Source organism: Notolepis coatsorum (genome assembly GCF_963971535.1).
Source record: "Notolepis coatsorum genome assembly, chromosome: 1".
NCBI lineage: Eukaryota > Metazoa > Chordata > Actinopteri > Aulopiformes > Paralepididae > Notolepis > Notolepis coatsorum.
The window spans coordinates 105,242,568-105,257,962 of record NC_140165.1 but is presented as its reverse complement, the minus strand read 5'-3'; the positions used below and the strand labels follow the sequence as shown (position 1 = coordinate 105,257,962).

At 41.3% G+C, this 15,395-nt stretch overlaps 1 protein-coding gene across 1 annotated transcript; it reads right to left on the bottom strand.

Annotated features, from left to right (window-relative positions):
* Window positions 1-1,971: 1,971 nt before the first annotated feature.
* LOC311246275 (cornifelin-like) lies at window positions 1,972-14,669 on the bottom strand (the record flags this gene model as incomplete). The annotated part of the gene is made up of 3 exons (XM_084336408.1): window positions 1,972-2,366; window positions 13,820-13,968; window positions 14,666-14,669. The coding sequence occupies 3 exons, from the start codon at window positions 14,667-14,669 to the stop codon at window positions 2,130-2,132; spliced, it is 390 nt and encodes a 129-aa protein (XP_084192534.1). The 3' UTR covers window positions 1,972-2,129.
* Window positions 14,670-15,395: the final 726 nt, after the last annotated feature.

Here is a 15,395-nt window from a genome sequence, read left to right as displayed (position 1 = left end):
ATTTATCAAACAAATAACTAATACATGGTTATCAATTTGCTGGTCTGTTAGAATGACCTCTAACAGACTGTAAACATTCCTGACAGAATAGTATTAGTATTAGTTAGTATTAGTCATGTTTTGCAAATGAAAGGAATGTACTATGCACTACATGGTCAACCTGGTCCAGTGTAATGACCTCACATTAAACTAGACAACACAAAACAGTGGTTATCATGGTTACTCACACACTGCAAATACACTCTCAGATGGTAGCGGTGGAGACCAGACTGGGTGTCTGGCCTCCTGATTTAATACTTTAGATCTGGTTTTTATACTCAATATGACATCACAGGTTTGACTATTTTCAGCCAATCAGAGTTACATACAAAATATTGTCTCTACCAATGAGGTGTCTTGCAAACAAAACAAGAGTTGTACTTTTCCTCCTGGGTTTCTCCTTCATGTCTATATATGGGCATGTGCCGTGTGAGGATCTTCTGTCTGTCCCCTTCTGTCTCCGTGGCAGAGGGGCTAATTCCTCAAGAGTCATTTCTTGTATTGGCAGTTGAATAATTAAACATTTCTAAGATTTCTCTTCAGTGTAATGAGTTACATATATCCAGAACTAAAACAATGTAGTCGTTACCCATAGTTCAATACCAAACATTTCTATATAAGATGACAAAACCTGTATTTACCAGACTGAACTAATAATATAGAGATTTGCAGATTATTTATATAAACATTTTAACAGAGAATTAGCAGAACATATTCTATTATCTTCACAGACAGTTGACATTGTAATGACATTCAAATATCCCTTTCTTAAGTTGACAAGGATATTCTGACACTCAGGGCCACACTCAGACCCCGGAATGTGGTACTGTTTACACAGATGAGCCATTGCTGCTGGTGGGGGTTGGTTGGCGTTTTATGACATGTAAACCAATCTATAGTTCCTGTTTTCTGCTGTTCCAACAGTCACCCAAGGTTACACAGTCTTATTTGTTGAAATGAACCGTTTTATCAAGTCAATGATACCACACTCTGCTGTTGAAACCGCTTCCACATTATTTCCACTCGCTGCTTGCCCGTTTTGCTCATAATTTCCTCGAATCACAGTTGATTGTGGGCAGGCGGTGGCAGATCACTCCGATTTCTTACACGTCACAGATTGAGTCAATTCAGAATGGCTTGTTTCAGTGGGGGGCGTTATTGTCTCCGCTGAACTGCAGAAACGGGACATGGTACAGATTTCACATTTTGTCAGTCTTGGTACAACCCCACATTGCTTGAAAACAATGCAAAACACTGGAAAAGGCAATTTTTACAATAGGGGACCTTTAATAGAACCGTAATGTATAGAGCTGCTGCATACTGGAATTGTATACCTGTGAATATAATGATTATCAGCAACAAATTTACTTTCAAGCAAAAGCTAAGAAAAACGCTGTTATGAAGGTTGAGTTATTGATTTATTTAGTTAGTATTGTATTTGTGGTTGGAGCCTTTTTGTGTTGTGATTTTGCAGATATTGAGAATGGACTTAAGCTAATTTTTTTTTTATGTTTTAATGTTTTTGTTATTACTCCAATGTTTTAAGTTATGTGTTCAGACCCCAGAAAGAATAGTCTTTCACCCATGGGAGTGGACTAATGGGGATCCATATAATATATATACAGTATATGTTTTTTCTTATGGATAAATGCACATTTAACCACTCCTGCTAAAAGTTAAACAAAAATAAAAAATGTCTTCCGGGTCGCGTGATCTAACACCTTGGTACCCAGACACTACAGGGTTCAGGGGAGCTTAAAGGAACACGCCAACATTTTGGGAAATTAGCTTATCGTCTTCTCCAGAGAGAGACAAGAAGATATATACCAGTTTCCTCTCTGTGCGTTCAGTAGAAAGCTATCTGGCTACACGTTAGCCTATAGCTTAGCACAATGAATGGAAGCGGACAGTGCCGGTTAGCCTAGGCATTGTCCAACTAACACCTCTCCCGAAGACTACCCGGCACTGTCCGCTTCCATTCATTGTGCTAAGCTAGGCTAACATGCAGCCAGATAGCTTTCTACTGAAGACAGTAAGTTAATTTCCCCAAATGTTGCCGTGTTCCTTTTAAATAGTCGATTCCCCTCACATTAGTAGGACACAGGCGGGTAGGGTGATGACGGCGATGATGGTAATGGGTACAGGGGTTGGGGAGGGTAATGAGGAACGTGTGGCGGCGGGTTCATGGCGACGCGCACAGAGGACCTGGCGAAGGAGTTGATGACGACGATCGGGCATTTCTTCCGGAACTTCAGCTCCCTCGCCATCTGACACCAGGCACAGATGGTGCAGCAGGTGACGATACAGAGGTCGTCGAACATGGAGCCCTGTGGGCGACATCGGGGGGAGACGTGTTCTTATTCTTTTATTTAACCTTTATTTACCCAGGCAATAATAATAATAATAATTAATTGCATTTATATAGCGCTTTTCTATACCCTCAAAGCGCTTTACAATGTACAGTAGGGTGGAAATGGTGGGCATACAAGTAAATACAATTAAATAAATTACAGTGGCAATAGTTTACAAGGAAAATTACAATAAATAAGGGAAAGAGAAGGAAAGATAGAGGGAAAAAGAGAAAGGGAGAGAGAACCAGAGGGAGAGAGAGAGAAGAAAGGGGGAGGTAGGTGAGGGGGCTTAGGGGGAGGAGAGAAGAGTCTGAGGGCTATGTGCGATTGGGAGGCAGTCAGCAGGTGCAACAGTCGGTTATGATCTGTTGCTGATTTTGTTTAAAAGCAGTGAGGGCAGTGAGTTTAAGGGTGTTTTGTAGAGCATAGTATGGTACAGATTAGACTACTGGTGGCAAAATACTGTTTTCAACCAACATACAGGTGCACCTCGATACATTTGAATAATATTATTATATTATTGAAGAGTTCATTTATTTCAGTAATTCAATTCAAAAAGGGAAAATCATATATATTACATAGATTCATTACACAGAGTGAAATATTTCAAGCCTTTATTTCTTAAACATTTTATGATTATGGCTTACAGCTAATAAAAATTCAGTATCTGAGAAGATTTGAATATTACATAAGACCAATATGGTAGATATATATTGCAGAAATGTTGGCCTACTGAAGATTATATGCACTCAATACTTGGTCTGGGTTCCTTTTGCATGAATCAATGCGGTGTGGCATGGAGGCAATATTTCCTTAATATTTTTATTTATTGAGAGATGCACCTGTATGTGTGTGAGTGACCTATTTTGCAATTGCTATATGTTTCCATTTTTGATTATTCCAAGGAACACAGAGACAACTGGAACTTACAGGGGCCTCTGTCTCTGAGAAACACAAACGTACTTATCTCTGCCCCCTCGACAACTTACCAAGGGAGGTACAGCAGGCATTCCAGTTTGATAACATTGTAGTCTACTCACACAAAATTATGCTAACCAATTCTTCCTTTGAAGCTCAAGCTTCTACTCTTCTTGAAAGCGCTGTTCATTCGCTGTACGCTGTGTTCATATCATGATCACTTGTACTGCTTTTTGAACCGGAATGCATTCACTTGAAATAAACAAAGAGACCTTTCAATATCTGAAAAAAAAATATATATATATACTAACCTAACTGTCATGCACTCTTCCTAATAATACTAACATACACTCAACACTGTAGCACTCAAGTAGGGACTAAACACGTTTCGCAATTATGCCGCAACAATGTGGAATGCCCTACTCACAGCTGTAAAGGAATGTGAATCACTACCCTCCTTCAAAACCACTCTCAAAGAGCACCTACGGGAGACTGCAATTCGAAAATGGCCCCTGTAAATGTCCAAACCCAACCCCCTCCAATGTACAGTGCCCCCCCCCCCGCTCCCCGCCTACCCACCCCCCCCCCCACCCCACCTACCCAACCTCCAATGTACAGTTTCTTCCCCCTCAAATGTATATACTCTCTTTTTAGACTCTTTGTACTCATAAACAATACTGTATATTTGTAGATCTGGTATGTCATAAATGTCTAGATGTAACAGTACTGTCTATCTGTATGTCATGTATGTCATATATGTTATGATGAATTGAAAATGGGGGACCCTGATGTAAACAAGACGAAAGTCTTTCTCTGGTCTGCATCCCTTTAACAATTGTGTGTATTGAGCTGTACTGTATTGTACCCATTCTGCAATCTGTTAATAACATTTTCAATCAATCAATCAATCAATCAATGATGTATACAGGTATCATGTTTTATAACAATACTGGGTACGCTGGTAGCTTGGGAAAAGGCACAGGCCACACTTGCAAAGTCATGGTTGAGTTCAAATCCAGCTCTTTCTTTATTTACCCATGGTAGGTTCACTGAGCACAGATGCTCTTTGAAAAAACGTCAGCAATGCCCTGAAAAAACACTCACACAGTTACACACATTCACACCTGAGAGCTTGCCTTGCGCAAGGGCACTTCAGTGGTTGGTATTGATGGACAGGAGAGCGGATTCTTTATATAGACAGTTCAATTGAACATGTTTAATCTAATCAAGTTCAATCAAATACCAACCTCATCAGATCATTGTAATGATGTAACTGACACAAATACCATTTAATTATTTTCATCTACCATAGTATTCCGTTTTTGGTATCTGTAGCGTTTATCAAAACAGAGTACAAGTAGTTTAGCCTGGTATCAAACCAATACCCGATACTAGACTAATACATATTGTAGGCTCAATTTGCCTATCTAAGCCAGAATACGTCTTTAACACGCTCACACCACATTGACTTGGGCTGTCTTGTTACTCACTGTTTTGATGTTGTTGATGGTTGCATCTGATGAGTTCGAACCGGTTGAGTTTTATGGAAGGAGTTGTGTAAAAGTTTCAAATAATAACGGGGAAAACAATGAAACAAAACAGGCTCCAGACTTGTACTAAAAGGGTTTCAAAACAAACAGGCGCAGCAAAAGGGTTTCAAATAAACTCAAAATGATTCTAAACAAAGTCTTTCTTTCAGTCTTTCATTCATTCATCAATCTGCGCTGTGTGTGTGTGTGTAGCAAGCGAGCGGTTGAAAATCTGTTTCTCGTCTGGCGTGTGCGCTTACACACAGCTGGGCCATAATTAAGAGGACCATGGTGCCATTTTTTCGAGGCGACCAGTGGCGGCGCTATTTAGTCAAAAACTATTAAATCAAATGAAATGGCTCCTACTTTTCCCGGCCCCTATTGTTATGGGCAGGCTCTAATAACAATACAAAATCTAAAAACTGCTGGAGCCATACAAAATGTTCAAAACAAAATAAATACTTGTGAGGTGGGAAACAGGCATGGTGTATAGGCCTGTTTGAATCTTCAGTACCTAATTTGAGTTTGGCACCAGCAGGCAAATCTTGCTGATTGGCCTTTCAAGTACACTGGTTTTTGTCTGAAGAAGCACACTTCTCACAAGTCCTCTTGAGTCTGGCATTGTTTCCAGGACTCTAGCCAACATCCAGGATCCTCTTGGTGCATTCGTGTCAGCTATGATCACAATGTCTTCCTTTTCAAAGTTCCTGCGGATGCGGTTCCATTTTTTATGTACATTCATAAGAGGTAGGTATTCTTTTATCCATCTGGTCCAAAATAGGTCTGACAGGTACTGTACTTGTCTCCAATGGCGCTTTGCATACACATGGTCTTTTGGGAGGATAGCAGGGTGCTTTGCATCTTCTGACATGGCTGCTCTGTTTAATCTCCCACCCACTCTTATGGCTTCGTTTTCAAGTTTGGGATCAAGCTTGTAGGTTGAACTGTGTTTCTGCACGTTCAAACTTACTTTCTGCAATGTTTTGATTTCCTCTTGAAATCCTTGGTTGAGACAGAATTTTACAACGGCTATCTCTGAAATGTCCAGTTCATCCAGAGAGAGGTTGTGTGCCTTTACAGTGTTTTTAAATGTTTTCATCTCCACTTCAATTGTCTGTCTTTGTTTGTCTGCGTCTGGTTCTTGAATTTGCATCAGATCTTTCCTTTTTTTACTCAACTGCAAAAGGTGAGTTCTCAAATACAGCATCCATGCTACAGCTCTTTTCAATTTGTAGAAACTTGAGTAGTGGTGTATGAGAGTGCTAGTAGGATCTTGATCCATCATCTGAATGGTATTGACTGTAACCTTCTCTCTTTTGACTTCCGGATCGTCGGCTGGTATGGGGGTGAGATCAGCAGGTAAGTTAGGCCATGTCTCTTCTTTTTCCTGTAGGAAGTCCGGTCCCTTCTTCCAGTTTTCACACTTTAAAAATGCATCAGCTGTAAGACCTCGGGACACATGGTCTGCAGGGTTGATCTTGGTGTTCACTTGGGTTCTGAATGTATCTTCATCCACATTCCTGTTCACTTTCACTGCTAGTACTGCAGCAGTAAGTTCCATTCTGGGTATTGTAACCCGTTTCAAGGGGGCGTCTCTTGCCTTTGCCATGATTACACGCAGTCTGCGTTTCTTTGGGTGGCGTACTCCATGGTGAGTCCTTCTTTCCTCTAGATTTAACTGCTCTTGTGGCACAGCTTCAGCGTGTCCCTTTTGAATGACACTTTCAAGAAAGTCAGTGTACTCTTTGTGAAACTCCGGATCTTTCTTGAATTTCCTTTTTTGGATCATGAGGTCATTCAAATGTATTATTGATATGCGATTGCCGAAAATATGGGTTGGCTGCTTATGGCTTATTGTGGGTTTGTGTAGAAGCCCACTAACCACCCATCCAAGTCTTGTCTTTACAGCGTAGGGCCCATTACCCTTGCTATTAATTACTGCCCACGGTTCCATAAACTTAGCTGCATATTACCAATCAGGAGTCCAATATCTGCATCAATATATGGCAACTTAACCTCTTTTAGGTAGTTCCATTCTTGCACATAATCCTGAGTGGGAATTTGCTGCTTGGTTACAGGAATTTCTGTTTGAGTATAGAGTGGTGGCAGTTTTAGGAAATCATCTCCTTCAAGACTTGACACTTCCAGCCCATTGATTCGGTTAATACATATGACCTTTTCTTGTCCTAGAGTACGAAGTAGGATTCGAGTTGGTGTCGCCTTAGCATTCAGTTGCTTCCTTAAAGCTTCAGTACAGAAGGTTCCAGTGCTTCCTGGATCAAGGAAAGCGTACGTTTGAAGTACCTGATTAGAATTTGACAACTTGACTTGCACAGGAACAATTGACAATTTTTGTTGGTCACCGACCCCAGTATGGATAGGCCTTTTCATGGTGACTAATGCACTGCCCACTGACATGCTATCGGTGCTTGGACTAGTTTGACTTGTATCTTTTTTAAATTCAATGTGCAACACAGTAGGATGCTTCTTTGTACATATTTTACAAGTCACACGTCTTTCACAGTCCTTACTCATGTGACCCTGAGTCACACAACCAAAACATAAACCATTTACTTTAAAGAACTCCACTTTGTCTTTGTGCATTTTCTTATCCAATTCGTTGCACAGGTCTGTGCTGTGGTTTTCTTTGCAAAAGAAACATGTTTTCTGTTGCACGGCTGCAGAGCTGCTTGTGCTCGACTGTGACTTTGGTTCTGAGGATTCGGTTACTGTGGCAAAACTGCTCTTAGTGTATGATGAAACTGGTATGTATTTCAAATGACTATTTCGGGGAGAAGGGATTGTCCTCTTGTCTTTCGGTTTTGTGTCTTGTATTTCGCCAAAGAGGGGATCAATGGCAATGTTTGCTTGCCTTTCAATGAAATTTACAAGTTGTGGGAACTTAGCTCTTCTGTGTGTACGCTCATAGTAACCATATGCTACTGTCCTCCACCTCTCTCTGTGCGTGAATGGCAGTTTTGATAAGACAGATTTCAAGTTTGTAGGATTGTTCATGTCTTGCAGAATTTCATTATTGCTCATAGCATTGCAGCATGTTCTCAAGACGAGTGAGTATTTGTGTAAGGCTTTACCATCTTCTGATCGGATTGCATCCCAATTCAGAATTTGTTCCTGATAGGCAGCAGCAATGAGAACCTCATTTCCAAAATGTGTGCGTAGAAGCCGTTTTGCTTTCACATAGCCTTTTTGGGAATCCATGTGAAGGCAGCTTCTCACAATTGCCTTTGGTTCTCCATCTGTAAACTGTTCAAGAAAGAGCAGTCGATCTCTGTTGTTACTTGTCTTGCTTTCTACACAATGTTCAAATGTATTAATGAAAGAGACATAACTTAATGGATCACCTTTAAAAACAGGAATCTCTCTAGAAGGCAAGAGTGAGAACCTCTGTTCTTGAATTAACATTTCTGTGATTTCATTTTGTTTTCTCAAAATGTCCATCATGGCTCCGCCTGGTTGAACATTAACCTGAGCACCATCTTGCAAGCCAAAGTTTGGGTTAGGCTGTTGGGGTTGTTGGTGAGCAACAGGCATTCGTGACCTTGTAGGCTGCTGAGCCATTTGTTTCTGTGGCTGCCGTAATTGGCCACTAGGGGCATGTTGAGACCTTCATCTCAGTGGTGGATGGGAAGCTGCTCCTTCAAATTCATAATTTCCATCATCATCATCATCATCATCATCATCATCATCATCATCATCATCATCATCATCATTCTCTTCAGCCTCATCATCCTCTTCATAGTCATCATCTTCCTCTTCATCATCCAATCTATAATTAACCTTATGGCTGTCCACTGGTAAGGATTGCATTGAGTCAAAATATTCATTGACGTGGATTAAGGGGTTAACATCAAGCCTGGTGTCTACATGTTTAGTAACATCCAGAACTTTTAACCTGGCATCAGCAGCTGCAAATTCCACTTCCAATTAAAATGCTTCCTTTCTTGCTTTGAGCTGTGCCTCCTGAAATCCAAATGCTTGTCTTTGCTTGAGATAAGCAGAACGTGTGGCTAGATTGGCTCTTTCGGCCTCTACCTGTCTTAATGCTGCGGTGCTTGAAGTGGATTTCATGCCAATTGAATTATTGCCAAATGATTTCACACTATGTGCTGGTGTCACTGCTGGTGTCACTTCTGGTGGCTTTTGTGCCATAGCTGCAGGGGCATTATTTATCCATTCTATAACCTTATCATGAAATGATTTTGAACTTCGGCATGTACCACTGATCTTGTTCTTCTGACGCTTCCTCTTCTGATAACAGCTGCTGTACTGTTTTGTGAAGTGATTTGAAGTCATTTGTTTTAGAATTAAATTCATTGTATTCTTGTCTAACCAATTCCACATTATTGTAATCAACCATAAGTGCTTGTAACACATTTATTTTGCTTGTGAGTTGTCCAAGTTTAGCTTTTCTTCTATTACATTGCTTTGTATAATTAGCCTCAAGTGCCCGTTGCGTGGGTTTCACTTGTCTCTTTCCCTCAACCACAGGCAAATTAACATTTTTATCAGAAGTGTGAACGGCGGTAACTTCAGTCACAATCACAGCAGCTGCATCAGAATGGCCCAATTCCTCTTTATCATGTCCAGACATCGTTAAGCAGCATCTATTATTATAACGGTGCACAGGGTTTATTTGATGATGACATAATATTCCTTCAAATCCACTTTAAATGCGCGATTTTCGCGTTCATTTATCCACATGATATCGCACATTGCATTATCTTTAATAGCATCACACATCCATTAGATACTTTGATCCTCCAATTCCATTTTGGAATGCGCGTCTTTCGCGTTCTTTATCCGCATGATATCGCACATTGCATTATCTTTAATAGCATCACACATCCATTAGATACTTTGATCCTCCAATTCCATTTTGAAATGCGCGTCTTTCGCGTTCATTTATCCACATGATATCGCACATTGCATTATCTTTAATAGCATCACACATCCATTAGATACTTTGATCCTCCAATTCCATGCGCGTCTTTCGCGTTCATTTATCCAATCATATCGCACAGTCCATTGTTTTCAATAGCGTGACACATCCATTAGATCCTTTTGATACCATTTTAAATGCACATTTTTTGCGTTAATTTATCCAATTGTATTGCACATTCCATTGTTCTCAATAGCGTGACACATCCATTAGATCCTTTTGATCCATCAAATTCCATTAATTGTGTCCGTATCAGAGAGATTTTCAACTTGAATGTAGGCTCAATTTGCCTATCTAAGCCAGAATACGTCTTTAACGCGCTCACACCACATTGACTTGGGTAGCCCCTTTCGTGACTTTCGGTTTGCAAGCCTGGGGCTTTTGTGACCGCAGTCACTTATTTATACGGCGCGATCATCCAGGAAAACAACAACCAAGCGTGATCGCGGGGCTCGGAGTGTGTCAAAAATATATCAGATCTGAATTTCAAAGATACCCAGCGTACAATATGGGTTTAACACAGCTTCACGGTGGGTTCTGGAAGCTCGGAGTTGCTCATAAACATTTTAAATCATTTTTATAAAACGAGTGTACTCACAGAGCGAACCTTGGCAAAATGGCTGGTGCGTCCGGCAATCACTGCGCTCCCTATCGGTCCCTGTTGGTCATTACCTATAGGCCATTACAGGGTAGAATCTGCTGAGCGCGTCTCCTGTGTATTGTTGTAATGACCAACAGGGACCGATAGGGAGCGCAGTGATTGCCGGACGCACCAGCCATTTAGCCAAGGTTCGCTCTGTGAGTACACTCGTTTTATAAAAATGATTTAAAATGTTTATGAGCAACTCCGAGCTTCCAGAACCCATCGTGAAGCTGTGTTAAACCCATATTGTACGCTGGGTATCTTTGAAATTCAGATCTGATTTTGAGTTTTGACACACTCCGAGCCCCGCGATCACGCTTGGTTGTTGTTTTCCTGGATGATCGCGCCGTATAAATAAGTGACTGCGGTCACAAAAGCCCCAGGCTTGCAAACCGAAAGTCACGAAAGGGGCTATGACTTGGGCTGTCTTGTTACTCACTGTTTTGATGTTGTTGATGGTTGCATCTGATGAGTTCGAACCGGTTGAGTTTTATGGAAGGAGTTGTGTAAAAGTTTCAAATAATAACGGGGAAAACAATGAAACAAAACAGGCTCCAGACTTGTACTAAAAGGGTTTCAAAACAAACAGGCGCAGCAAAAGGGTTTCAAATAAACTCAAAATGATTCTAAACAAAGTCTTTCTTTCAGTCTTTCATTCATTCATCAATCTGCGCTGTGTGTGTGTGTGTAGCAAGCGAGCGGTTGAAAATCTGTTTCTCGTCTGGCGTGTGCGCTTACACACAGCTGGGCCATAATTAAGAGGACCATGGTGCCATTTTTCGAGGCGACCAGTGGCGGCGCTATTTAGTCAAAAACTATTAAATCAAATGAAATGGCTCCTACACATATTACTACCTCCCATCCACTATACACAGACTTGGCTGATAGAAGGAGCACGTTCAGTGTTAGACTAAGACTCCCAAGATGCAACACTGAACGGCACAGGAAGTGCTTCATTCCGACAGCCATCAGACTATACAACGCATCACTGTACCGCACTGCATCACTGAGCACAGAGTGACAGTACAACTCTGGCATAATCTTCCTGGACTTTTACTTTTGAAATCAGCATTTTACACGTATTACTGTACATTTTAGGCAAGATCTACCTATTGAAGCGTTGAGAGAAAAATACAGCCAAGATTGTACTTTAAACTAAATTACTTTTATTTGCCTGTATTCTAATTACATGCAATGCTTTGGTCCAACATTAAAACGTCAAAGTAGAACTGTAATATGTACTTTCTCAATCAGTGCTAAGTGCAGTCATCTTATGCAGCATCACTTTTCACATCAAAACAAAAGTAGAACTGTAATGTGGACTTTCTCATATTATTAACATTGACAAACATATTTACAATTAGCATTTTATAAAGTAGAACTGTAATGTGTACTTTCTCAGTCAGTGCTAAGTGCAGTCATCTTATGCAGCATCACTTTTCACATCAAAACAAAAGTAGAACTGTAATGTGGACTTTCTCATATTATTAACATTGACAAACATATTTACAATTAGCATTTTATAAAGTAGAACTGTAATGTGTACTTTCTCAGTCAGTGCTAAGTGCAGTCATCTTATGCAGCATCACTTTTCACATCAAAACAAAAGTAGAACTGTAATGTGGACCTTCTCCTATTAATTAACATTGCCAAACATATTTACAATTAGCATTTTATAAATTAGAACTGTAATATGTACTTTCTCAGTCAGTGCTAAGTGCAGTAATCTTATGCAGCATCACTTTTCACATCAAAACAAAAGTAGAACTGTAATGTGGACTCTCAGGGAAAGATACATTTTTTTTTCCTTTTTTTTTCCATGGAAAGATCTACAGGGAAGGTCTCAAAGATCGACCAGTCGATCAAGATCGACGGGTTGGTGACCACTGCCCTAAATGTTTACTGTGAGCCATCTGTAGTGCTGAATTTCCCTCAGGATCAATAAAGTACTTCTATTCTATTCTATTCTATTCTGTTGGTATCGGTGTACCTCCAATAAGTATGTATTATAATCAGGGCACTGCCCAGGGCTAGTGAAAATGCTGAGTGGCTAGTGACTTTGGAAAACCACTAGCCACAGTGGCTAGTGAGCCAAAAAGTTAACGTCAAGCCCTGCATAGGTGTGTCAATGATAATGTTCACAGCGTTTGGAGCAATAATATAATTGCTAGGTTCAACACAGCCAAGGCATAGGTGTGTCAATGATAATGTTCACAGCGTTTGGAGCAACAATGTAATTGCTAGGTTCAACACAACTCTTCCACATCTACACCCTCCATCTTGTCCCAGTCAGCCGTTGCCCCAACTGGAGCTCCTTTTGCGGCTGAGTCACTGGTTGCAGGCAGTAGTAAACAATGGAGTCAACAGTCAGAAGCACAGTTGTACAGTTGGCGTGTAGCAGTATGATTACAATGATACTGTCCCCAGCAGGGGTTAGTGAAGAAGAAATGACCTATATTTATAACTTTTTGGGTGGGGGCGCGAGTGCAGGGATTTTTTGCTAGTGAAAATGCTGAGTGGCTAGTGACTTTGGAAAACCACTAGCCACAGTGGCTAGTGAGCCAAAAAGTTAACGTCAAGCCCTGATTATAATGCATGTTAGAGACAAGCTTTGTGCTACAGTCGGGTGTAGTGGTGCAGGACTCTGAGTGGGTCGTCTCTCTTCCCACGACAGTGTTTCAAATGGGCGCATTTTGGTAACGGAGCTGCTGCCGAGTTAACCGTTGATGCATTCGGAAAGGACTTCTATACTTCTCACAAGCCTTGTTATTAGGATATCTGATATCAGGTCAGCCATGGGATCGCCTTGAAATGTAAGATTTGTGGAGTAAATTCTACTGCACCGCGACTCTCAGTCACCTGCCAGGAGTCAACCCCGATTTAACACGGCTGGACTCGAGGAATCTACTCTTTTTAGTTGAATTGACTCTTTTGGAGTCGAATCTCAGTCATTTAGCTGAACGTTTTTATCCAAAGCGACAAGTTCTGTACGACAAGTCAGCAGGAAGGGTACAACTCTTACAGCTGAGTAACATTGTTCACCAAACAGTGCTGGAAATTGGGTGTTGCAGTGTTGAGTGCATAGTAGTAAAGACATATTAGTATAGTCGGAAGAGTGCATGATAGTAGGAGACAGTAAGAAGGTTAGTGTTTTTTTCCATTTCAGATATTGATTGAAGTGTGTTTTTAGTCGACAGCGAAAGATTGGTCGGGTTTCGGCTGTCTTAACTGTGGTGGGATGTTCGTTCCACCATTGGGGCAGAGAGGACCAAGAATAGGCGGCTTCTCTTTGATGACCCTCCCGGAGCTCGGATAGGAGTGGGTCTGAGAGAGACAGAGACAGTTGAGACGGAGACATGTCGTGTGACAGGCAGCCTACCTGTATGCGGTACCTCTCCCTCATGGAGCTCCTCATGGCCAGGGCGGCAGCAGGAACTAGGCAGTCCACCAGGGGCATGCACACACACTCCCCAAACTCTGAGGTGGTTTTACACGCCTGGCAACAAGGGCACCATAACCCAAAGCAACCTGGGAAGAAACAGGCACACAGACACAGACACAGACACAGACACACACACACACACACACACACACACACACACACACACACACACACACACACACACACACACACACACACACACACACACACACACACACACACACACACACACACACACACACACACACACACACACACACACACACACACACACACACACACACACACACACACACACACACACACATTATATTAATCTGCATGACAATTAAAGACTTCTTCTTCTAAGCTTCATTGTATTTTCTTGACTTGAAAAAATATTATATATATATATGTAAATCAATATCTTCCTTTTGAATAAAATGGGCTCAGGAATCAGGAAGATAATTATCTTAATCCATGTAAAAAAGAGCAGCCTATAGCAAATGTACACGCACTCAAGAGAGAGAGGGAGAATAGCTTAACCCTTTCACTGCCACACGACAGAAGGTTAACCCTTTACTATCACACAACCAACGGCAGTGAAAGGGTTAACCTTCTGTGTATTGTCGCAGTGAAAGGGTTAACCGTTTTGGTAGTGCGGCAGTGAAAGGGTTAAAGCAGACGTAAACAGATGGAACCTGGATATGTGTGAATGAGACCTCACAACAGGGGTTTATCTCACACACAAACAGGTAGTCACACACACAGTACACACATCATACACACGCAGTACACACATACACATGCAATAACGCAAGCCAATACACAGAGCTGCCACTGTTGAGCTACTCTTCAGTGGCAGATCACTCACAGATGTCCATGTCTTGACAGCAGTCACAGAGCCCGCTGTTCCAAGCCTCAGTCTTCATGCCGTCAAAGGACATAGCTGGCTGAACTGTCACTACAGGCATCGATGTAGGATGGACCGACATGGCTATGAGACATAGAGAGAGAGAGAGAGAGAGAGAGAGAGAGAGAGAGAGAGAGAGAGAGAGAGAGAGAGAGAGAGAGAGAGAGAGAGAGAGAGAGAGAGAGAGAGAGAGAGAGTTGAATTAGCACATTCACCTACTGCTCTTTGACAGTCACTCCCTGCATCACCCTCATACAGTTCCATACAGTGGTGGAAGAAGTACACAGTTCCTTTGATTGATTGATTGATTGATTGATTGATTGATTGAAAACTTTATTAACAGATTGCAGAATGGGTACAATACAGTACAGCTCAATACACACAATTGTTAAGGGGATGCAGACCAGAGAAAGACTTTCGTCTTGTTTACATCAGGGTCCCCCATTTTCAATTCATCAAGACATATATGACGTACATGACATACAGATAGACAGTACTGCTACATCTATACATTTATGACATACCAGATTTGCAAATACAGTACTGTTTGTGATACAAAAAGAGTCAAGAAAAGGGAGTATATACATTTGACGTAAAAACTGTACATTGGAGGAGGTTGGG